The 24,689-nt window shown below is 35.4% G+C and overlaps 4 protein-coding genes across 5 annotated transcripts; 3 read left to right on the top strand and 1 right to left on the bottom strand.

The window, feature by feature from the left end:
• The first annotated feature begins 109 nt into the window (after window positions 1-109).
• On the top strand, window positions 110-13,303 carry LOC123875108 (presenilin-1). The gene is made up of 9 exons (XM_045920755.1): window positions 110-418; window positions 1,027-1,238; window positions 1,692-1,901; window positions 3,210-3,430; window positions 6,875-6,973; window positions 8,077-8,226; window positions 8,529-8,738; window positions 9,382-9,494; window positions 9,995-13,303. The coding sequence occupies exons 1-9, from the start codon at window positions 269-271 to the stop codon at window positions 10,148-10,150; spliced, it is 1,521 nt and encodes a 506-aa protein (XP_045776711.1). The 5' UTR covers window positions 110-268; the 3' UTR covers window positions 10,151-13,303.
• A 1,617-nt stretch (window positions 13,304-14,920) lies between these two features.
• LOC123875104 (adipocyte plasma membrane-associated protein-like) lies at window positions 14,921-22,067 on the bottom strand. Of its 2 annotated transcripts, none has more exons than XM_045920746.1 (6): window positions 21,832-22,067; window positions 21,524-21,732; window positions 20,862-21,150; window positions 19,065-19,258; window positions 16,879-17,096; window positions 14,921-16,616 (listed from the first exon to the last, which is right to left on the bottom strand). In XM_045920746.1, exons 1-6 carry the CDS (start codon window positions 21,951-21,953, stop codon window positions 15,591-15,593), a joined length of 2,058 nt encoding a protein of 685 aa, XP_045776702.1. In that variant the 5' UTR covers window positions 21,954-22,067; the 3' UTR covers window positions 14,921-15,590. The 2 variants fall into 2 exon arrangements, with proteins under 2 accessions (XP_045776702.1, XP_045776703.1); XM_045920747.1 differs by having other exon boundaries at window positions 14,921-16,620; window positions 16,883-17,096.
• On the top strand, window positions 17,104-19,040 carry LOC123875113 (transmembrane emp24 domain-containing protein 1-like). The gene has a single exon (XM_045920764.1). It carries the CDS (start codon window positions 17,693-17,695, stop codon window positions 18,419-18,421), a length of 729 nt encoding a protein of 242 aa, XP_045776720.1. The 5' UTR covers window positions 17,104-17,692; the 3' UTR covers window positions 18,422-19,040.
• Window positions 22,068-22,685: 618 nt separating the features above from the next.
• LOC123875117 (40S ribosomal protein S29) lies at window positions 22,686-24,336 on the top strand. The gene is made up of 3 exons (XM_045920768.1): window positions 22,686-22,850; window positions 22,959-23,058; window positions 24,291-24,336. Exons 1-3 carry the CDS (start codon window positions 22,789-22,791, stop codon window positions 24,297-24,299), a joined length of 171 nt encoding a protein of 56 aa, XP_045776724.1. The 5' UTR covers window positions 22,686-22,788; the 3' UTR covers window positions 24,300-24,336.
• The last annotated feature ends 353 nt before the right edge of the window (window positions 24,337-24,689 follow it).

The raw sequence follows: 24,689 nt of genomic DNA, 5'->3' as shown, positions 1-24,689 counted from the left end.
AACTGATTTTACATCTCTGAATTATTAAAAAGTAAGAATCCGGAGCCAAGAAACTAGAAAAAGTCTATGGTTAATCCATTTCCAGTAAATGTCAAAGTCATTATTTGACACTTAAATGACGGACTGACACGAATAATTTATGTATTTTTTTTGCTTCCAAATAATGAAAAGCTTTGGATTGTGAATGCGATTTTTTGGCTTCTGTTTGTGGAGAAATAAAGTTAATATAGTGGTTTAATATGCTAACCACATTAAAAATAGTTTATGAATGAGTGATACCGGTAGCGACACAGAGGCGACCGAGCACACTGCACTCATGGATGGCCACATTGCCGAAGCCCGTCCCGATCGCGAAGTCGCTGATCGGATTGCGAGGAAGCGCAAAACACCAAAGCCCGACACGCAGCGGAATTATGGTGTAGGTGGATACTTTCGCGATAAATGTTGTTTGGTATTTAGTCATCAAGTGACTAATCTTATCACATTGTTATTCTCTACAAGTATTTTAGTTAACGCTTAACAGATCTGAAAAGTGCTACAATTGTATTATTAAAATAATAATTTGTAAAAGTTATACTGAACTAATTTTATGACATGGTACATATAGTTTTTTTTACAAGATTTTCTAAACTTTACCATGGCTGTTCGTGAATAATAATATAAAAATAAACTAGGTATAATTCGTTTTATATTATTTAGCAAAATTAAGTAAGTATCTTGTAAACTAAAAACCAGCAGCATTTTTTGTAAATTCTAAGTACATACTTTGAAACTGGTCTTAGTACTTAAGTTTAACAGCTATAGTGATGATCACAGTTAGTTAGTTTTCAGATACCAATACCATTAGCAGACTGAAAGATTATCATAAATTTATGTTTCAAAAACAACAATTGCCATGTGATCATAATAACTTTGTTACTTACCTAGTAGGCTAATAACTATTCTCATCAAAATTGGGGATGTGAAGTACTGAGAGTGAAATATATGCACAGATCACGACAATACCATTGACTCTAACAATTTCAGAGTGTGGAGCCATCAGAAGGAATGTCAAGTGCAGTGGGCAGCTCAGGTCAGAACCCTCCAGAGCAACCGACAGAACCTCAAATAGAGGAGCTAGAGCTCAAATATGGAGCTAGGCACGTCATTAAACTATTTGTGCCTGTCACCTTGTGTATGATTGTCGTAGTTGCCACCATCTCTTCAATCAGCTTCTATTCTGTCAAAGATGTGTACTTGTAAGTCCTTTTTCATCTTTACTACTATAAAAATTTACCTGTTCATTTCTTAGTGCATGCATCGATTCAACTCAAACTGTATACATGGTCTACTTGTCTTAACTGGTTCATAAGACCAAAATCCTTCCACTAGAGCCTAAAAAACATCCATCCCAATTCCATATGGCTTAGCAAATTTCAAAAGTTAGTTTATTTAAAAGTGTAAGTGATATTATGTGGATGTGGATTCAAATATTTAAATCTTTTGCTTTGCTGGATAAAAGTAGCCTATCTACATCTTCAGTATGCAAGCTATCTCTCAAATGTCAAATTCAGTTCAATGGATGAGCCACATCCACTCACTTTCACATTTACAATATTAATATGGATGCTTATGTCATTGTATAGTATTATTTAGAAATAAATGATTAAAGGTTTAAAAAGTTTTTAATCTTATGTTATTTTGAATTTCAGAGCCTACACTCCATTTCATGAAGAAAGTCCATACGCAGTGACTAAAGTGTGGAATGCTTTAGCCAATTCCATGATCTTGTTGTGTGTGATAGCTCTGATGACTGTCCTGCTCATAGTGCTGTACAAGAAGAGATGTTACAAAGTAATACACGGATGGCTCATCCTATCCTCCCTGATGTTGTTGTTCCTGTTCTCATACTTGTATATAGAGTAAGTTTTTTTTTTTTTAATATCATAAAGTGCTGAGGACAGTACTTTACTAACATTACAATCTAGCCTACGAATAGCGCTAATAAGCAATATTATATTAACCTAAACTTATAAAAGTACTTATATCTAAGAATCGGTCCATTAACTTATCTTAGTTTACAGTTAGTTTTCATTGAAAGACACTTTGTTCTGGTGTTCTTAATTAGGGTTCCGTACCTCAAATGTAAAAATAAACCCTTATAGGATCACTTTGTTGTCTGTCTGTCTGTCAAGAAACCTATAGGGTAGTTCCCGTTGACCTAGAATCATGAAATTTGGCAGGTAGGTAGGTCTTATAGCACAAGTACAGGAATAAATCTGAAAACCCTGAATTTGTGGTTACATCATTTAAAAAAAAATTAAAATGTGTTTTAATTTTCAAAGTAAGATAACTATACCAAGTGGGGTATCATATGAAAGGGCTTTACCTGGACATTCTAAAACAGATTTTTATTTATTTTTATGTATAATAGTTTTTGATTTATCGTGCAAAATGTTGGAAAAAATACCTGAGTACGGAACCCTCAGAGCGCGAGTCTGACTCGCACTTGGCTGGTTTTTTTAGAGACCAATATTTCTCATTCCTTGCATCTGATAATATATAATTTGTACTAAAATAGCATATAATTTGTACTTACTAAAAGTAAATATACTAATAGGAGATTAAGTATATGGATTAATTTGTTACATTACTTTTAAGTTTGTAGCTGATAGTCTAGTCATTTGGTAGTTTTGCCTGGAAAGTATTCTGGGAGTTTTGAAAATTGGTGATTTTATAAATCTAACTAGAAAAAAATTCCTACAAATTATCTAGTCACCTTTTTTTTGTAGAATTAATAGTTTTAGCTACAAACACCGCAAAGTCCGCTCCAATTTCAACCCATTTCCAAACCACCATGAGGTAGAGTGAGTGGCGCGTTTTTTTTTTTGTATCCCCAGTAGACGGTAAACACCTTCAATTTTTACCATCAGTTCATCCAGAAAAAATCGACAATTCAGAATTCTGCTTGAGATAAGAGCAAATATACTGCATTGCATATTCGTTTGCATATGGACCTCTTTTGCTTTGATGTATGACTTTGTATGGCATGGTACAGTGATTTCTATATAGGATAACGCAGCTGCACTGATCAGGCACTGAACTGTCAACACAATGCATCACTTTTCATTTGGCGTCACTCTAACACTTGCTCTCAGTTAGCGGCTGACAAAACTTTAGAACGGATGGTAATGAGAAACATCAATTCATTCTACATTGTTATATTTCAGAGAGGCTTTAAGAGCATACAACATACCTATGGACTACATAACATTGTACTTTGTGATGTGGAACTTTGGTGTGATGGGCATGATAGTGATCCACTGGAAGGGGCCACTGCTCCTACAGCAGGCGTACCTCATATTTATTGCCGCGCTGATGGCCCTGGTGTTCATCAAGTACCTGCCAGAGTGGACCACTTGGGCTGTGCTTGCTGTTATTTCAATATGGGGTATGTTCAATTTCATAAGAATAAGAATAAGAAGTGTTTATTTGCTAGAATCCTAATATTAATATCTAGAGTGAATGTTTGTTCCTAAAGTGGATGTTTGTTACTCATCACGCAAAAAATACTGGACGGATTTGGATGAAATTTGGAATGGAGATAGATTATACCTTGGATTAACACATAGGCTACTTTTTATCCCAGATAATCAAAGAGTTCTCACGGGCTTTTGAAAAATGTAAATTCACGCGGACAAAGTTGCGGGCATCAGCTAGTATTTCATAATAAGAAAAATCCTGACTCACTCACGGACTGACTCGTCAACAACTCATGACAGGTCAAACCCTTGGACCTAGAAAGCTGAAATTTTGCACAGAGATTCCTTTATGATTGAAATAATTAGGATAGGATTTAGAGGATTTATGTATATTTTCGCTTTGAAGTTGCCTTGTTTCCACACCTATAATAAAGAGAGTTCAAATTGCGCGTTTAAGAGCGTTGAAGCATGAGCTTGGAACACAAGTTTAGGTATTTACCCGAGGTTCTTTGTTTGTTTCCGTGAACGGACGTACCCAGCGCAGTTTAGTTTATAACAAACCGTTTTGATCCTAGACGATTTTCAAACAGATTATTTTTTCAATATTTTTAAGTATGTGGTGTTAGTTTGTCGTTTTTTTCAAAACAATGATGTTTTTTAAAACAGTGTATTATCTTTATAGATTAAGTACGAGTGAATAAAACTTATAATTGTAGTCAGTACTTAATACTAATCTTTTATATACTTGTGTAAGTATAAGAGAGTCAAGAAATTATACAAAATTCAACTTTCCTTATACATATTTACGAAAATATGGTTCCCTTATCATGCACAGTATAAATAGTTACACCTACTATAATAATTTTCACACATATATTTATAAAGGCTAAAATAAATGTGAAATCCGTCTAAAATTTAAACAGTCTTAAATATTTAATTTACAATATTATCAAAAATATAATGCAATGCTAATACTCATAAAGACATTGAGCATTTTTTATTTATTTATGGTCCTTTACAATCTTTTCAAATTTTATTGTTAGTACTAAATCGTACTTACCGTAAGCGCAAGACAATGGACAGTACAATGAAAGGGATTAACAGGTACAAAAATGCAGATGTTACACTTGAGTAGGTATTTATTCATCAAAAATAAGTGCATTGCTACACGAGTAAGCTAGGGATACAAAAACAAAATAAGATAAAGTTCAAAACTAAAAGTACAAAAACCCACCTACTACTTTTAAAGACTTCACCGCAGATGATTGATTTATATTTGAATATGTATAAATTATTATATACATGTATTCGAAATTTTCATAGTAACTGCTATGATTTGATATCAAACTCGATCCATCTATTTCAAGTTTATTTTTAAGGATAGCATGCTAAAACACATGATAAAATAACTTAGGCATTGCATAAAATATTGTAACAAACCTCAATTATTATTAAAACCTTGAATCACGCGAGTGATGCCGCGGGTAATAGCTAGTTCAAAAATAAAACCATCATAAAGATCCACGAGGGATGACCACGTGCAAATGATAGTAATTATCCTATTGTTTCAGGTGTTATGGTAGAGTGTACAATGTATACAACCAAAATCTAAATACAAAATACCGTACTAATGCTGTAAAAGACTAATGCTATTATGCAAATGAAAAAAAAGAAATCATAATGGAATACAAGAAACCGCGCTAATGCCATAAAAGGACGATGAATCATCAAAATTTCATTTAGCGGCTAGGACAAATAGCAAGGCTATTGGTATATAGCATTGTCAGCCGGTAATAACTGTAAAACTATAAGCCTTTAAGAATATTTGATTCTGAAAAATTATAATTCTAGTCAATAACTAATTATACAAAATTCAACTTTCCGTTTATTTAAAAACATGGTTTTCCTTATCACAAACGGTATAATGAAACCTTGAGTATTGAGTTTTACATATTTATAAAAGCTCTTGAAATAAATGTGAAACCCATGTAAAATTTAAACAGTTAAAAATTTATTTTTTAGAAATTATTAAAAATATAGATCAATGCCACTGCTCTGATAGGCATTGATCTATTCTCTACCGAAATCGCGTTTTACAATTTTTTTCAAATTTTGAAAATTAAATTATTCCCTTTCAATGACAGGGAACAATAGATACCAATGCAGCTATTTGCTCGAGGCAATACTTATTTATTAACTAGCTGATGCCCGCAGCTTCACCCGCGTGGATTTAGGTTTCTAAAAATCCCGTGGGAACTTTTGATTTTCCAGGACAAAAGTAGCCTATCCGTAATAGCCCGTCCCCGGGATGCAACGCATTTCTGTACCACGTAAAAAACATCTAAACGGATGATCCTTTAAAAATCCCGAGGGATCACCAGGATTTAGGAATGCAATTCCTTACAGCATCATATAAACACAATTTAAAAATATACAAAAAGTTTTAATCTATCTTTAAGAAAAAATAGCGAGTATTAAAAATACCTAGTATTGAGAAGTGATAGTCGCACTACAATTTCAGGTAAATCGTAAATAATCCGATAACAATTGCTAAGCAAACAAGCGTTACGTCCGTTCTCGGAGAGGCCTCGGCCGATACTAATTTCCTAGTTCAATTTACTATTGCTTGTTGCACGGTTTTGTAGTGTGTTTCAAGATTATTTTTTGGAAACAAATATTAATTAAATTTAAATATTTTTTTTCTGTTTATATTACAAATATGTTCTTCTTTAATGAGTACTTAGTTTTATTTATAAATGAAGAAAAATAACCCACCTAAATGACAGTTTTATGTGTCTGTAGTTTTATGAAATTATGACTTTTTTGTTTGAATTTTTTTAATGTAAAAAATGCCAAACGAAAGATTTGGTTCTGTCATCTTATTAGTTCAGGACCTTTTCTTTGGTAAATATATCTCTTTGTGAGAATCGAACAAGTAACTTTTGATGTAGTGAACGTCAAAGATGACACGAAATCCAAAATTCAGTAATAGTCTTTTGGTATTTTAGGCAATAAAAGATAAACTATGAATAAATTGCAAAATGTTGTCTGTCAATTTAATAAAACAGGAAATATTCTACAAAGTAGTATATACATGTTTTACATAAATGCAGTGTTTAATAAAATATAGGGGGGCAAAATGGCTTAAGAATAGCTCATGCCGGTTCAACACTCTTAAGTAGCTATTTACTTGAACTAATAACTATTATCTGAACTTTTCGAAATATCATGATAAGATCTACACGAACGCTGTCGCGGGCTTCCAATATGATAGACAGTTGATATTCTGTAAAAAGGCTCTACAAGCTAATTTCTAGTTAATTTTAAACTAATACTCATAATATATACACATTATTTGGTATTAATGTCTTAAATAGTTTATTTAAATTAAAACTATTGTTTTTTTATTTCAGATTTGATAGCAGTGCTAACACCAAAGGGGCCACTGAGAATATTAGTGGAAACAGCCCAAGAGAGGAATGAACCAATATTTCCTGCCTTAATTTATTCATGTGAGCATAATTTTAGTCATTACTAATATATTTACTGCTAACAAAATCCTCCTGTACGGAAGTGCGGAAACCAGCCCAGAGAGAAGAAAGAAGCCACCTAAACAGTTGACAGTTAACTCTCTCACACTACTTTGAAAATTATTCAATTATCTCAAACCATAGCCGACCCATTATTAAGCATGGGTCTCAGGAGAATGCAGAGGCCATAGTGTAACATCCTGTGCAAGTGCAGATTGGCAGACTACCCACCTTTGAGAACATTACTGAATGTAGGTTTTCTCACTCAGTTTTCCTTTAAAGCAAAATGTTATCTAATTGCTTAAATCACACATAACTTCCAAATAGAAGGGCTTAGAGGTCTGGGGTTAAACCCTTGAATGAAACTTACCTAATACTTCTATAATAATTGAGTTAACAAGATTCATTATCTCGCTAAAACCATACAATTGCAGTAAAGTTGCAACAGCTTTGTTTCAGTTTTTTGCCCCTTCTGTAGAATATAATTTCTTGTTATTAAACCGTTTTTTTGCCAGTTATTCATTATTTTAATGTCTAAACTATTGTGAGTGATTTCCATTTTAAGTAATGAATGAAACAGCTCTTTACTCACGTATTTACTTATACGTAGTTATTCACTATCTAAGTATTTAGAGAAAGTTGAAAACTAAAACCTGATTGATTATTAGAGTAAAATTTTTTTCTGTCACTTGGTATATTTTAATGGTATTGTACATTTATATATTTGAGCTCAGAATTTTCTTCTCTTTCATTTGACATCCCACTCGATACAATAGCAAAAAAATTTTTTGGGGACCCCCACTTTTTTTTTATGTAAAATTTACCTAACGGATGTTACATCACAAAAAAAGTTCGTATAAAATATAGCCTATGTCACCCTCACCTTTACAACGAATTTACTATTGACACCTCATTCATCAAAATCGACCCAGTAGTTTAGGCACTACGGTGGAACACACAGAATCTAGATACAAACATACATTAATACATACTTACATACATAGACTGCTAAAATCATATCCTTTCCTTTTGGCATTGCCACAGTGGGGTAAAAAATGAACCATGTGTTGAATTGTGTGCCTTAGCGACGGTGATGTACTGCGTGGCGGCAGCGGGCGCTGGCGGAGGCAGCGGGGGCGGCGGCGGGGGCAGCGGAGCGGGTAGTGGGGGTGGGGGGGACGGCGAGCCGCGGCCGCGGGAGCTGCGCCCTCTCAACCCGCGAGACGCCGGAGTCGGTAAGTTCTCTGACCACATGCGTCATACATACATTAACAAACGAAACTAATTCACTACTCTACTAATATCCTTTTTCTAGCTGACGCCCGTAACTTCGACCGCGTGGATTTAGGGTTTTCGAAATCCCGTGGGAACTCTTTTATTTTCTGGGATAAAAAGTAGCCTATGTCCAGGATATTATCGATCTCCATTCCGAATTTCAGCCAAATCCGTCCAGTGGTTTTGCGTGAAGGAGTAACAAACATACACACACACACACACATATTCACGAACTTTCGCCTTTAAAATAATAGTGTGATAGGATCCCGCGCACCCCGTGAGAGTCGGCCACGCGAGCCTGCGGCGCGACCGAGCGAGGGCGATGGCGGGTTCGACGAGGCTTGGCAGTCGCGCGCCAGCGGCGGCGCGGCTCCGAGGCGCCTGCGCGTGGAGGGCGACGGGTCGGCGCCCGCGCACTACGTCACGCGCGTCGAGCGCCCGCAGCCGCCGCCGCAGGAGTTGGAGGAGGAGAGTGAGTCTAGAAAGAATTTGAGTGTCAGACTATGAAGATGTGTTGTAACTTGTAATCAATGTGGCAAGCAGCAAATGTGATATGACTGAACCTTCGCCACACCTAACAAACACAAAAAATTTCATGATCTTCAGCCCAGAATAAGAAGGGCTTAAACCATAGTCCACCACACTGGACACGTGCAGATTAGCAGACTTCACACACCTTTGAGTACATTATGGAGAACTCTTAGATATGCAAATTTCCTCACAATAATTTCCTCCACAGTTAAAGCAAGTGATAATTGCAATATACATAACTTCGAAAGGTTAGTTAAAAAAGGGATCGAAGCCCGGACTCCCTGACTAGTAGTTCGACGCCTTAACCACTAGGCTATCATCGTTTTATTATTAACTAGCTGATGCCCGCGACTTCGTCCGCGTGGATTTAGATTTTTCCTAACGAAATCCTGTGGCAACTCTTTGATTTTTCGGTATTCAAAGTAGCATATGTTCTAATCCAGGATATTATCTATCTCTTTTCCAAATTTTAGCCAAATCCGTTCAGTATTTTTTGCGTGAAAGAGTAACATACATAAACACAAACTTTCGCCTTTATAATATTAGTGTGATTACTAAAGTTTTATTATCCATATTTATTTCAGAGGGTGTCAAGCTAGGTTTGGGAGACTTCATCTTCTACAGCGTGCTAGTCGGTAAAGCGAGTTCGTACGGAGACTGGAACACCACACTTGCCTGTTTCGTAGCAATACTTATTGTAAGTATTATTCATAATGACGTATCTCAGGTGATAACTTAGGATTCTTAGGGAACTTAGGTTTCTTTTTAACCCCCGACCCAAAAAGAGGGGTGTTATAAGTTTGACGTGTGTATCTGTGTATCTTTAATAATAAATTATGTCCTTACTTCTTGTTAAGTGATCTAATGAAAATCGCAACACTTTAATTTTGTTTTTAAAGATCAACTCACAAAAACTAAAAACTCTGCTCTTATGGGATAAAAAGTTACAGTTCTCCTGTAGCAACTTTCATATAAATCAATTAAACTCATGGGCCTTTAAGAATCCCGCGAGAACTCTTTAATTTTCCGCAATAAAAAGTAACCTACGTCCTTCTCCGGTATGTAGGCTATTCTGTATTTAATTTCATCAAAATCGGTTAAACTGTTGGGCCGTGAAAAGCTAGCAGACAGACACACATTCGCATTTATAATATTAGTTTGGATATATCGCTTGAAGTGTATGTCCGGTTGGTGCAGGGTCTGTGCCTGACGCTGCTGCTGCTCGCGATCTTCAAGAAGGCGCTGCCCGCGCTGCCCATCTCCATCACGTTCGGGCTCATCTTCTACTTCGCCACGCGCTGGGTCGTCAAACCCTTCGCGGACGCGCTCTCCGCCGACCAAGTCTTCATTTAGTACCTCGATGTGGAACACTAGATTGCTACGCGCTAGCCACGCCGCGAACTAGTGTTGCAAAACAATCTATAGTTTGACTATCGACAGCTGACCTCGAAAACTATTTAGGATATCGATAGTAGCGCTTTACAAGCAATACTACTTGATAAAGGCAATACTATTGATACTATCGATAAATCTACGTTCAAGAAAATCTGCCTATAATTGCAAAAAAAAAATCGTTAGTATTGCCTTCATAATAGCATTGCTTGTAAAGCGATATCGATAGTATTGCCACGTGGCAATTCTATCGATATCGATAGAATTGCCACGTGGCCATTGCACGATGTTTTTCCTTAACTATCGATAAAACGAGTGTCGTGCCGTATCAACGCAGCTGTAGCTTTTAACCAGTGGTGTGCAGGTCAAAGAGGCATAAAAGCACTGCTTACTCAAGTTGTAATAACTTATAGCTTATTTTTCATCATGATCTGCCGATAAATAGGTTGACATCTATGACTACCCTAGCGTCAAATCGAAAAGTTCACGAATAAAGGCGCAAACACATTACCGTGTTGCCGAGTGTTGCAACATTACTGAAGCGCAACTTCAGCCACAACAAACACATTTTAATGTAAAGTGCATGGCTTTAGTAGCTTTCTGTTGGGGTCACAACACTTCACAACACGGCGCTACTTCACAGTATGTTGACGCCACAGAATAAATAAATTATTCATACCATGTCATTGTGTCAACATGTAAGATAATTATGTCAATATTATTAATCAGCTGATAAAAACATAATTGGACTGAAAATGTTTCCTTAGGTTAAAGTTATGAACTAAACGAGGCAATGTAGATATTATTATTGTATGATTATAGTTATACGAGAAACATAGTAAAATTGTAATGCAATAACGGTTGACAGTAATTGACAACAATAAAACTTAATATTTGCTAGCGTGTACAATGTACATACGTAACAATATGTAGATAGTTCCCACCCGTTGTAGATATTGTGCTGAAAATAATGGAGGGTAATGCCTTTAAAAAATGAATGAGTTGTCTATGGCCGCGCCCACACCAATATAAAAATTTGTACCGTTTGTTGAATGCTGCACCGTTGTAGATATTTTCGTCGCAAATTTAAATCTTTTGTCCATGATAAGACGTCCACAAATTGGTGCTGACCAATGATATTATACTTCATTATATGTTAAAGAAGTACATAAATTGAATACGTGTCTAAAGGGAAGATTTCAAACTGCGATACGGTCACATTTGTAGAGCGCTATCTCTTCTACTCTTGTGTCTTTTGAATCTTCTGCCTTACTCATCACAGAGCACGAGTTTTATACGTAATATATCTTATAGTATAATGTCATTGGTGCCGTCGTTATTAGTGTGTATGCGGCTTAAAGAGACATTGTGTTGCTTTTTGACGAAATAACGTATCTAGTCGCCATATTTCCAACATGATATGGAATGCTAGGTCGTCTGAACTTCATGCGCTTAATGAATCCACTTTGGTAGTCCTACAATAATGTTTGTTTTTTTGTAAAGGAAAAAAAAGCCCTTATTGTGGCTTATTACGTTGTGCACAATCTGTAAACTAAAATGACAGGTCTTAATGAAATGCTATATAATAATGGTCCCTGTGGGAAATTGCGTCGCGTCACTCCACAACACAACACAGAAATATAAACGCCATGAGATAAGACAAATCAGTCATACTTTATTATTGTGTCGAGATGTAAGCCCTAATTCATATGAGCGTTATAAAAGCGTAGCGTTAAAACCCGGCGTTGGCGGGTATATTAACGTTGTACGCATTAAAAAAGCGTTGTCGTGTGAACAGATACTTGGGAATGCATTAGTTCTATTTGAACGCTTTTTTAACGGATTTTTTAAATAAAGCTCTCGTATAAATGAGGCATAAGACGTGAATAGATTCAAACCTGTCAATTTGGTTTAGAGGTACAATAGAAATAGCCACAATGAAGGAGAACAATTCGTTCAAATAGTACGTTATCACGTCAAAAAGTTTTGTTGGTTGCATTTGGTATTTGGAATGAGACCTGGAGATAGTGATTAGCTAGATGAAATTTACAAGTTTCTGTACCTAACTAAATTAAAAAAAATATCAAATAAAGGATAAAATATTATTATTACGTAAGTGGTACACGTTAAGAAATTGTAAAGTTTTCTACAGTGTAGAAATTCCTGAAAAATATGGCTTAATGTTTTTTTAGGACATCGCTGCTTGTGCTCTTTCAACTTCGTGTTTAGTTGCTGTTTGTATTTATTTTATTAAATTAAATTGTTGACATTCCAAAAAGCCATTGTGGCTAATGCTGGCTATACACGATCAAATCGCTATCAGTTATAGACTGTACCGCCGCTTCAAACTTTTTTTTTTAAATTGGCTTAATTGGAGGGGAAAGGGGAGTATTTTATCCTGATTTTATCATGTTTACCATTGCTAATATTCTATACAAAAAAAAAAAAGAATATTAGCCATGCTAATTATGACTAATACTCCCCTTCTCTCTCAAATTAAGCGTAAAGCTTGTGTCAGGAGTGGGTACGACAATAGTGCAACGGGTGGGGTTTGAACCGCCAACCTTTCGGAATTCAGTCCGCTCCTCAACCGTTGAGCTATCGAACCTCTAATAATAATAACAACTTGACGGTAAACTTGATCGTGTTCTTCCTGCGTAGTTCCAATTTTGAGGATGGTGGCTCCCCTTAGATGCAATCTTTGCTAGGATGTTCCTCCATTGCTCCCTAATTCTTGCCGCGTGGATAGCATCGCAGATATGTCGACCGCGTCTTATTTGGTCTGACCAAACGTCTTGGGCTACGTCTTGATCGTGTATGGGCAGCGTAATAATTCTGCTGTGCACAATCTCTTAACTTATTATTGCAATTCTTAATCTACTATCTTTTTCCACAGAAAGCATTATGAAAGAAATATCTCTCTAATGCCTATTACGATATTGTGTACAGCAGAATTGGCCACAATTTATAGTTAATTTATCATACTTTGTTTTATTTTAAAGTACCTAATCTTCAGTGTGTTTAGTATAATAACTTGTCTTTATACAAAGGTTTCTTTTGTAATTTGATTGCCTACTTTGTAATTTGTTTAAGAAATACAACTTACGATTAAAATGATGTGTTTAATTTAAGTGAAATATTTGCAGTTGAAATTGCACACCTATGAGATGGTGCTGACCAAAACTGACGTACCTAGAAAAAATATTTAGGAATTTCTAAATTACGTACCTACTTAAATGGTCGTGTAAAGACTAAAGCTTGCATAATTTCTCACCTATTCAAAATCATTATAAACATTCTGCAGTTAGAAATAAGCAGACACGTCACATGCTACCCAATAGTTTCCGTAAGGTACTCATGCACAACGTTGTTGAGCTAGAGATCCTCATGATGCAGTGTGCCTAGTGGGAGATTTTTAACCTATTCGACCGATGGAATTGAAACAGCGCCATCTTCTTGTCACTAGATGGCGCTGTTTCAATTCCATACAAAACGCAGTTAACTTTTACGCGATCGAATAGGTTAAAAATCTCCCACTAGGCACACAGAACAGGAAATACTGCGCAGAGATCGCACATGGCGTCTCCTCAAAGGAAGCGCAAGACGATCGTGGAGCGAGCGCAACAGTGGAGTATATGGGTTACCAACGTCGCGGAGTCGCGCGTCTACGCAGCCAGGAAAACGAAGAAGCTATTGTTATCACACTAATATTATAAAGGCGAAAGTTGGTGTGTATGTCTGTAGGTTTGTTACTCTTTCACGCAAAAACTACTGAACGGATTTAGCTGAAATTGAAAATAGAGATAATATATTATACCTACCCTGGATTAACACAAAAGCTACTTTTTATCGCGGAAAATTAAAGAGTGCATACGGGAATGTTAAAAAACCTACATCCACGCGAGCGAAGTCGCGGGCATCAAGCTAGCGTAGGTATAATAAAATAAGCTACAGGGATAAAAAACTACATTATTAGTCATTAAGAAACGGATTGGTGGATTTCAAGAGCTAATTTTATGTAATGTAGAGTAAGGACTTCCTTTATTCATGATTCATTGTTTGTTGGATATTTGAAAGATTTCTTTAGCATTCTTTTAAGAACTGACCGTCGGGCTCTTTTTAGAGCTGCTTCTTTCAATCGATAAAAAACCCTCTAATTCAAAATTGAGTTTGGTTTTGCCAGACGTAGCTCCTATATTATATTCTGATGTCCGCGTCTTCGTCCGCGTGGATTTAGTTTATTAAAATCCCGAGGAAACTTTAATTTTCCGGGATAAAAGTAGCAAAATGTATGCAACTTTTTTATCTCGATGTTTGTTAATTAGGACCTACCTACTATAATGTAGGTATTTGTTTGATTTTACGTATTTCAACCGAGCCATAACACAGTAGATAATCTATGGATAACTGAACATAATGTTAATGCTACCTAGACAGGCACGCACGAATGCACGATACAGGACTCCTTACGGCCGAAATTAATTATTATCAGTTATCAATCCTATCTGTAATCTATCGACAAGTAAATCCATATATTATTTGTCAAAAAATCCATATATTATTTGTCAAATAATATATGGATTTTTTGACAAATAACACTGCTTATCGATAGATTTCAGATCGGATCATTTAGTAAGCCTGTACATGCGTCAATATTAGTAGGTAGGTACCTATGTAGTAAAGCCAGGGCTACTCCCTAGTCTTATGAAGAAAATAAAACAATAAACATTGTGTAAGTATAAAAACGTTTATTGAAACAATTATTGCTTGTTAAATAGAAACTGGTATCTAAAAAAACATTTAACAAAATATATTTTTTCGTAACTATAACATTTAAAAAACCCTAAAAAACTTTACGTATGGAGTTATAAAAATAGATTTATGGAATAATGAGATTATTTCACAATAATTTGTCATAATATTGTGTGATATAAAATAAATAATAGAAACAAACTTGTGTAAAGATATCTACTCTTTACTCATAAGCTCTTAAAAATATATTATATTATAGATCTCAAAATAGCAAAATGTGAAAGAGACCATGCATCAATGTACCATATTTTACTGTTACTCACAACATTTGACAAAATAAAAAATCGTATCGTTATAGGTAGATCTCATGGGCAAAATAATAAAGAAAAAATATAAATACCTATCAAAAGAAAAACAATTTTGAGATCGCGATATATACAAAATACTGAAAAACTTCACACAATAATAATAAAGTAGGAATGTTCTTGGAATGGTAACCAACCACACAGGAATATATTTTGTCAATATATCCTACTAAATACTTGGAAAACAATTTCAAACAAAAATATTGACTGATAACATCATCTTCCTTTCAATAAATATAGCATTTGTATAAAAAGATTTTAACTATAATTACCACAACCTGCACTTATAAAGCAGGATTAGGAATTTCTTGTGGTCCACTCTTTTTTATGACTTTTAATGTTTCCTTATTGGGCTTTGCAGTATCAGAGGGGATATTTTCTTTGATAGGTATTGCTTCTGGATTCGTTTTTTTGCCTGTTTCAGTCTTTTTGAGTTTGGGATCAGAAGCAGGTTTTATTTTTGCATTTTGTTTGTCAGATTTCTCTGGTAGTTTCGTTGCTGCTTTAGCGCCAGGCTCTGCACCTGTTTTTGAATGTGCTTCTTTTTTAATCGGTTCAGATTTTACATCATTGGTTTCTGAGACTTTCGCTTTGTTTTCCGTTTCTTTAACTGGTTTTTTTTGCGATTCTTGGCTTTTAGTATCAGGTTTTGGTTGCGCAGTATTTTGTGGTGTGGCTTTCAATTTTGGATCCGCATCCTTTTGCGCGACTTTCGGTTTTGCTTCAGCTTGCGATGCACTTACTTTTGGTTCTTTTGGCTTCACGTCAGCAACGTTTGGTGCTACTTTAGACTTTTGATCGCTTTGTTTTGGTACAGCTTTGGGTTTCTCATCCTTTTTAACTTCCTTCTGTTTAATATCTGCTTCTTTCAGTTTCGCTTTTTCACTTTCTTTGGGATCAGTATTTTGTTTCACAACCTTTTCTTTAGGAATATCATTTGATTTTGTAGTTGGTTTTGGTGTGGTGGTCGGTTGAGGAGTAGGGCGTGTTACAGGCTTAGCATTCTTGGGTGCTTCTTTATTTTCATCAACTTTAGGTTTGTTCGATTCTACTTTCGGCTGTTCCTTTGCAGATGGTTTATTAGCAGTGAAAGCTTTTATCAACTGTGGCGGAGCTGGTACAGCACCTATGAAATTTTGTAAATGTGGACAACCAGTGTATAACTTATTATTGTATACAATCGCATCACTTATATGGAGCAGACTTCCATCTGTATTGAAGTATGATGCCACGATATTACCATTCCAGTCCATTTGAACTAGTCCCGTTTTTTCAGGAGTAAAACTAGCTATGCTTGCAAAGTGACCAATCTGAAAAATAAAAACCAATCTAAAATATTATGAGTTAGGACAAAGTGGGCAGTCAATTAATTCAATAGTGCTTCTAAAAATACTCGAATATTCTGGACCACTGTCTGTTAGCACTACTGCATTTTCAAATAGCCCCAACGCAACGAACCAGTCTCGGCAGCAAACTTCATATCGTTCGTTTAACTTCGTACCAAATAGATTGATAAATCAGATACTACGCAAGTTCAAGGTCAAAGCTCTTTCAATAAGTATCATGACCTACCTTGTATACGATGCTTTCAAAAATATGATTGGGAAACTGGCTCTGGAGGAATTCGAATGGTATTTCAATGAGACGGATGAGGCGGGCTATGAGCTTCCTGGCGAGCGGCGCGTTGGACATGGTCCGGCTGAGCAGCGGGCTGTCCTCGTCGAACGCCAAGTACAGCGACGCCAGCACGCCCGAGCCGTCCGGTAAGGCGCGCAGCACGTCCGGCAGTCCTGTCAAACATAGTTTACTCACATTTTAATATCATAGGCTTCAAGCTCTAGAGACGTTTCCTAGAAACCCGCGATATCATATAGCGGAATGTATATGAGGACAAAACTCATGAGATCTGCTTCGATACACAATCGACAAGAGCTTGCGACTTAAGGACATGGTAACTGTTTTAAAACCTACTAAAAAATCTTGAAAATCATGGGTAATTTCTACTGTGTGGAAATTTTATCGTTATCCTAATAATATTGTAAATATGCAAGTTTGGATGCTTGTTACTCTTTCATCACGTTTTTTGGAGTATTTAAATTCGTGACGAAGATCCACGTAACTAATCGATAACTCAACAGCTGTCGCATTTATCGTGTACGTATATGCTACTTGCATTATATTATATCGTTACATCACGAAATGAGTTTAAAATCATAATACATACCTAGTTCGAATTAATTATTTAAAAATGGGCTCTTTAGTTGATGTTCTTGTACCTTTACCTACATGTGTCTACACACTTGTGTAAACATTTTGATCTACATTACATTTTCATCAATACATACAATATCAGTTGATATTACAATCGTTTCCTTGCTTACTGAAAATGTATCCTTTAATTATATGGATAGTTATAGTTATCGGTAGCGAGTTGGGTGCAGCGCAAGAGTTCTATGAAACCGATGTAAATTTTAGAGTAGAGGCGGGTACGACAACGTGTTTTTTCGAAAAGGGTGAAGCCGGTCAGACGATGGAGTTGTATTACCAAGTGCTGGACGGCCAACACGGGGACTTGGACATATCGGTCGACGTCACGGATCCCACGGGAGCTTCTCTAGTGTCCGATTACAAAAAATCGCAAAACTCCATTATAATGGAGTTGGCGCACGACGGCGACTACATGTTTTGCTTGGACAACACTTACAGTATAATGAATTCCAAACTAGTGTTCGTGTATGTAGTCATAGAGGACAGGGTAGGGTACAAAGACGAAGAAACGGTAGTGAGCACAGTGGACGGAGACGGAAAGGAACATGTGGAGGAAGAAATTCTAGAATGGATGGGGACTGACGAAGAGGGAAAGAACTATACTATAGCGGTGACGGTGATAATAGAGTCGATGAAGCGCATGCTCGGCCACGTGGTTCACGCACGCCGTATGCTCGACATGTACGCGGCGACTAAGTCCCGCGACAGCTACTCGGCGCTAGAAGATACGTTCGTAGTAGATTTGTGGTCGGCTTTCCAGATTGTCTTCATGACTTGTGTGGGAATGTTACAGGTTTATATGATAAAGAAGTTATTTGACTCGCCTTGTCCTATTGCAAAGTATTAAATTTCTTATATAAAATTGACTTTAGTATCATTTTACAAAAAAAACTAAGGGGTTCTGAGAAGTAAAACTATTACTGTGTACGTAAAACATCATATTTAAGCATGTCATTGATAAAAAATTATTATCCATCAAGCATTTACTTTTATTATATTGCATCAATGCCAATTGCCAAGGTATATGCAGTAACCTTTGAACTAAAGCTAAAACTGTACATTAAATTACCTACACCACACAATGGAAAATAAACATATTTACTTAAGAATGCTATTTACTTAAGAATGATAACTCATAACTACATGATAATTTATTCATACCTATAGCTAGTAGTTTTAGTTGTCTCACTGCCAAAAATATAAACCTATATTTATATACCTAACTTCATTGAGTACTACTAACTTCAAAAAAATTAATTATGCAACAATTGTAATGTTTTTGTTGATATCATCAAATAATTTAATTACTTGCTTTTTCAAGATCCAATCTCATAGTTCATGTTTTTGCATATAACACAATTCTATAAATAAATATTATTTTAATGTTAGTCTGTCTGTCTTTTCATTATTTATGCACTACATACACATCGTTCATCTGATGGACTTTTTAATATTATTTTACTAACAAATACATATATAAAATTACATACCTGGTAATCCAGCTACGAAAACTTCAGAGGTACCCTTTTTAGGTCCATTGATGTAATACTTGAGAATCCTATACCGAGATGACTCTGCAACCAACACAAACTGGTTGTCTGGTGATAAGAGCACACCGTTGGCAAACCAGATATCATCTAGCAACACTTTGCTGCTGTTCTTTGCAGAGTTGTAGTGGAACAACCTGTGAAAAGTTGTTTCTTTAATGTTGATAAATTAACACAGTAGAATCTCATTAATTTGGTACGGTTAAAAACCAGGGGATGCCAAATTATTGGAATGTTCAGATTACTGGATTGTATAGAAAAATTCATAATAAATAAAGCATTTCATAAAAGGAATACTATGTATTTGTGTTCATGTTTTTACAACTGTAACATCTCACAATTAACTAGTTACGTAGTTTTAAAATAATCCTTGACTGAGGTCTGTTTTTGTGCCACTTGTAGTCCTTAGGTAGGTCCGTTCTTCTATTAAAGTGCCGGATTAGTGAGATTCTATTGTAATGAATAAACTTTTTATGTAGGAACCAAAGCTTATGTTCACAGTAACTAATGAGAACGATAATCCTACATTGGTATCAACTGTGTATTAATGATTATCATCCATTATGGAATATATAAGCCATAAAATGCGCCAAATGTAACACTTCTTAGCATTGATAATAATAATAATCTGATAATAACAATATCCTCCAGGCAATCTCCATAGTCATCTGTGCGGGAGATATTACAGTACACAAATAAATGTGTAAAGCAGTTGCAAACTATAGTATAACTCTTATGGGTCAGAAATCCAACGGCGTAGAGAAATTGGGCGCAAGACCATCGGCTTTACATGTTCTCCGAGGCACACGGGTGAAACCTCACCAACTTCCTAACTCCTGCCTAGTGCTGAAAATTTCATGACGGAAAAATCCAATAGCTAACTATAATTGGCACAACCCAAGAAGTGAACCAGACCAGGCTTCCTCATCCACAGTTGAACATGCTAACCATTCGTTAGGCCAACAGAGGCAGTTTTAGAACTGACGATAAGAATGATGCCAGGCACATCTGGCACCCTGTAACTAAAAAGCTGTTAAGTGCAAAAAATAATTGCCAAAAATGTAGATTTCAAAAGCAATTTTTTCAAAAAAAAGAGTGCTATGTAGGGTCAAGGTTTTCAGTTAGTTGTTAACTTGGTCCTTCCTGTACATAGCAGTTTTAAACATTAATTTATGGAAATTCTTATATTCAATAGTGGTAACTAAAAAATTATTTTCTACACTTAACAGCTTTTTTTTAAAGAACGACAGATAAAAGTCTCACACCTCACATTTATTTGATTAGTGCAGCCCCACATAAAGTTCTGCTCACTTTATTTGCAAATTACAATCTCAGTAATGAAAAATGCCATACAATTGACTGCAAAAGCTATGACTCATGAAACAAGTTTCAAATATCTGGTCTTGTCTAAGGTGTGGGTACCCATACTGTCCTAAATCAATTAAGGCCCAGTAAGTAGAAACAACATTTGCAATTAAATTGTAAGCTGATTTTTTTTTTGTATGCAGATACAACTTTCATTTCACTTCATGGCAATTGTAAACCAGTTGTAGTAATTGTCAACCTTCCTTACAGGTTTAAAGTTTTTTCAGTAGCTGAGTAAAAAATTAAATATATTATTAGTACTGAAAATTTCATTCAGGTATCTAATAAAATATAATCTTTCTGATAAATGGTTTATCATTATTAGTTTATTATTTAAAAGTATGTACAAGAAACTTATGAGGCTTATAGACTTACCTTCCAGATGGGTCCACAAGGGCTGCCAACACTCCATCCCTCAAATAGAAATCGCTACTGGAGTCCGACCAATAAAGATCTCCATTCTTATCTAAAGCAACTGAGTTGAAGATCTTTGGAATTCTTCCATCTATGGGCACACGGGGGGACACCAGCAGTTGCTTCTTATCTGTTGCTAAGTCAACCTTCCAAATTCCAAGATATGCATCCGCAACATACAGAAGTTTATTCTTTTCATCAATTACAAATCCAAGCGGACGCCCGCAAATGTGTTCTTGAATTATGCCTGCTGAAATTAAAACATTACCTTGACAAAATGTTTTGTTATCTTTATCCATTTTTATTGTATTAATACATGCATTAAGATAATGCATATGATGTAACACAAGAAAAAAAATCTATTGAAATAGCTGTTATTTTAATATTAGTAACAGCAGAAACTTAACTGAAAATTATAAAAACGAGGGATAAAAATGTGACTCATCTTACCGGTTTGTATGGATAATTATATTCATATAACCTTATGTTGATAAAAATTATGATAATTAATTTAATATGGTTAGTTTTTAAGGGTCGAGTTGTTAAGCATGAACAATATATATAAATGTAGGTAACAGGAAAACAAACTTGAATCAAAGCTTTTTTTTTAAATAAATGCTTACCACAGGGCTGTCCAATTTTTGTAACAAAAGTGACATGTCCACCTGGGGATACTTTTACTATTTCCCCGGTCGCAAGCCCGGTGTATATCTCACCATTCCATATCTGAAATGCTTCTGGTCCTAACAACTTATCTTTGTATAAAGCCTGGGCATTATTTAAGACATCGTTAGGGGCCAATGGTCCTACCCGCGGTTGGGTCGGTTCAAGCCTGTTAAAATGATTGAGTACGTATTAATAAACACGTTACATGACTTTCTCTTAACGGTACTATTCCACGATCGTAGGTTAATTCAAGTTCAAAACTTACTCAATACTCGTAAACTTTGTATACGGCGGTAGATTGGGTATCAAAACAATAAAAGCCACTACGAGACCTGAATATAATATTAATTTAATTAATTTTTTGACTATTCCACCAAGAAATCCCATTGCGGTGTTAATTTGAGATAATTTAACTTGATAATTATTTATTGAACCCGCAAAAAAATTACAAATTACGTCGCCCGGACGTCACCGGTCACACTTCACCAAAGAGTATGTACCCTGATGGAGTATGTCAATGTCATCACTTGAGTCACTTGGTCACTCACTTCACAGTTCAGGTCACCGTGACCTTCATCCCTTTTTAACTGGTTTTACGGCTCTGGGTTCTAGCCAGTAAATATGTTCCTTGCGCCAGATACTTGTGCAAAACAACAACACACAGCAAGCATCGGCAAACATCTCAAACAGCATGCATCCATCGATATATAGTACTTTATAATATAATACTTTATAATAGTACGATATATAGTACTCCTACCAATTACAATCCGGGTATCTTTAAAACAAGAGTGAATAGGCACCTTCTAGGTAAACGCGTCCCATCTTAGACCATATCATCACTTTCAATCAGGTGTGATTGTGGTCAAGCGCTTGCCTATAGTGAATAAAAAAAAAAAAAACGTCCATGACTGTATCAAGGTATTACTTTACTCTAAGGCTCCAAAACGCTACCCAAGCGATAGCTTGGGTAGCGTTTTTTGGGATAGTTTGGGTAGGCAACTTGGCAATTATACACAAACATCCGTCCGCCGTCCATACGCTTGCTGTTTGCTGTTTGTCGAAAGCATTTGCAAAGCCATAGCGTTTTGTATCTATGGTGTTGACTTGACGTTTCATTTTGACATTGACAGTTTTCCTAAATTAAAAGTCTTTTCAATTTGCTAAACGCCATTTTGTACATCTTTCTGTACGATTATTTGGTGAAAACCAAGTAAAAAAGATGGGTCACGCAAATATTTGGTACTCACATCCCCGTAGATACGGACAAGGTTCGCGTTCATGGTATGTATGCTTTAATTCCAATCAAAATTTCCTGCAGTTGTTTGGTTAGAACACGTGTTCTAACCAAACAACTGCTGGAAATACAAAGTATTTTACTTGTTTTTTCAGCCGAGCCTGCTCCAACCGTCACGGTCTTATTCGCAAATATGGTCTGAACATCTGCAGACAGTGCTTCAGAGAATATGCACATGATATTGGATTCAAAAAGGTACTTAGATAGAAAAAACGCATTTTAATAGTTTGTAATCTTAAGTAATTATTCTCATGATAAAGTACATGCATCATAGCATCTTCATGTAGATTAATATGGTAGCATTTTTATACCAGTACCTATAAGTTACCTACATTGATATCCTTACTTATTATTGTAACTATGGTGCATCAGTTTAACCAATTTTTAAGTGGTGCAGAGATAGATTGCATTCCGGGAAAGGACATAGACTATGTTTTGACCGGAAAACCAGAGTTCCACAGCATTTACAAAATACCAAATCCACATAGTTGTGGGCATTGTTTAGTATTATTATTCAAAAATTGCAAACAAAAATAATAAATAATTGCTTCATTGATTAATTATCTAGCCGCTAGATAATAATATATTATTTATATATAATATAGCCCATTTTCTAGTCTTTAATCATGTCATTTCAGTAGCGTTGTTTTCTTCATGTGATTGTTGCGATTTATATGGAAGAGAAAACCTGTTCGAGATCTCACTTTTTCTTTGAATAAATAAATTTTAAAGCTAATCTATCATAAATATTCATAGTTCATACTGGCACAATGGGATTGAAATTGGATGATACCAAGGCAAAAAAATCCTGTTTGATAGTTCCCTTAATCAATAAGTGAATCATACTTTATTGTTGATTTGCCACTGTTTAAATATTATGTACTTGCTGATGCCTGCGACTTTGTTCGCGTGGATATAGGTTTTTAAAAATCCTGTGGGAGCTCTTTGATTTTCCGGGACAAAAAGTAGCCTATGTACGATTCCATGGTATATAATCTACGTCCATTCTAAATAGCCAAATCCGTCCAGTAGTTTTTGCGTGAAAGAGTAACAAACATACACCAAACACATACATACACACAAAATTTCACCTTTAAAATATTAGTGTGATGATTTACATCTAATTCCTCTTAAGTGTGGGTTAAAAACCAACACTATTCAGCATGTTCGCAAGTGTTGACTGAAATGTAGGTATGCAAAGTGTGTGTACTAGCCTCTTAAAGTTACCTGTGTTTATCACAAGAACCATCTTAGTCAAGTAATATACCTATAAGTAAACTTAATAACCCTCGGAGACATGAAAATTTCATTAGAACTACTTAAATATAGCTTAGGCTGAATTTTGAAAACCAAGGGGTAAAAAGAGTTTTTTTTAATATTTATGAAAACATGCTTAAATAAAGTAACAAATATTTTGTTTGTTTCAGCTGGACTAATGTTGGAGTTTCTTAGGTTAATAAAAATTTAAAACAATTCTATCTTTTTATTGAAAAACCTCTTACTCTTATAATATTTGCCAATACTTTTTGGGTTCTGTACCAAAATAGTAAATTAGGAACCCTTAAGTTGATTTCAAACTACGGAATATATAATATTATATATAAATAAATATCGCTCATATATAATATTATATTCCATAGTTTGAAATCAACTTTATAGTGCAACTGTGTCTTGTCTATCACAGTTGCAAATTTTAGTTGCTATAAATTTGAAATAGTTTAAAATGCTAGCCCGACTTGATTACAATTTTTAAATTTTCATTGTAACGCTGGTCATACATAATCACGTTTACTGTCAAGTTTGCACCAGACTTGAAGCGGTAGTCG

This window comes from Maniola jurtina, chromosome 19 (assembly GCF_905333055.1).
Source record: "Maniola jurtina chromosome 19, ilManJurt1.1, whole genome shotgun sequence".
Lineage (NCBI taxonomy): Eukaryota > Metazoa > Arthropoda > Insecta > Lepidoptera > Nymphalidae > Maniola > Maniola jurtina.
The sequence above is the reverse complement of the archived record's forward strand: the minus strand, read 5'-3'. Positions and strand labels throughout refer to the sequence as shown.

Excerpts from the sequence above, each read along its gene's own strand:
- LOC123875108 (XM_045920755.1), top strand. The coding sequence starts at position 269 with ATGAGTGATACCGGTAGCGACACAGAGGCGACCGAGCACACTGCACTC. Across the intron at positions 419-1,026 it reads ACACGCAGCGGAATTATGGT|AGTGTGGAGCCATCAGAAGG; the intron begins GTAGGTGGATAC and ends TAACAATTTCAG. Across the intron at positions 1,902-3,209 it reads TTCTCATACTTGTATATAGA|AGAGGCTTTAAGAGCATACA; the intron begins GTAAGTTTTTTT and ends GTTATATTTCAG.
- LOC123875113 (XM_045920764.1), top strand. The coding sequence starts at position 17,693 with ATGTATCCTTTAATTATATGGATAGTTATAGTTATCGGTAGCGAGTTG.
- LOC123875104 (XM_045920746.1), bottom strand. The coding sequence starts at position 21,953 with ATGGGATTTCTTGGTGGAATAGTCAAAAAATTAATTAAATTAATATTA. Across the intron at positions 21,151-21,523 it reads AAAAATTGGACAGCCCTGTG|CAGGCATAATTCAAGAACAC; the intron begins GTAAGCATTTAT and ends TTTTAATTTCAG. Across the intron at positions 16,617-16,878 it reads TTGAAAGCATCGTATACAAG|ATTGGTCACTTTGCAAGCAT; the intron begins GTAGGTCATGAT and ends TTTATTTTTCAG.
- LOC123875117 (XM_045920768.1), top strand. The coding sequence starts at position 22,789 with ATGGGTCACGCAAATATTTGGTACTCACATCCCCGTAGATACGGACAA. Across the intron at positions 22,851-22,958 it reads GGACAAGGTTCGCGTTCATG|CCGAGCCTGCTCCAACCGTC; the intron begins GTATGTATGCTT and ends TTGTTTTTTCAG.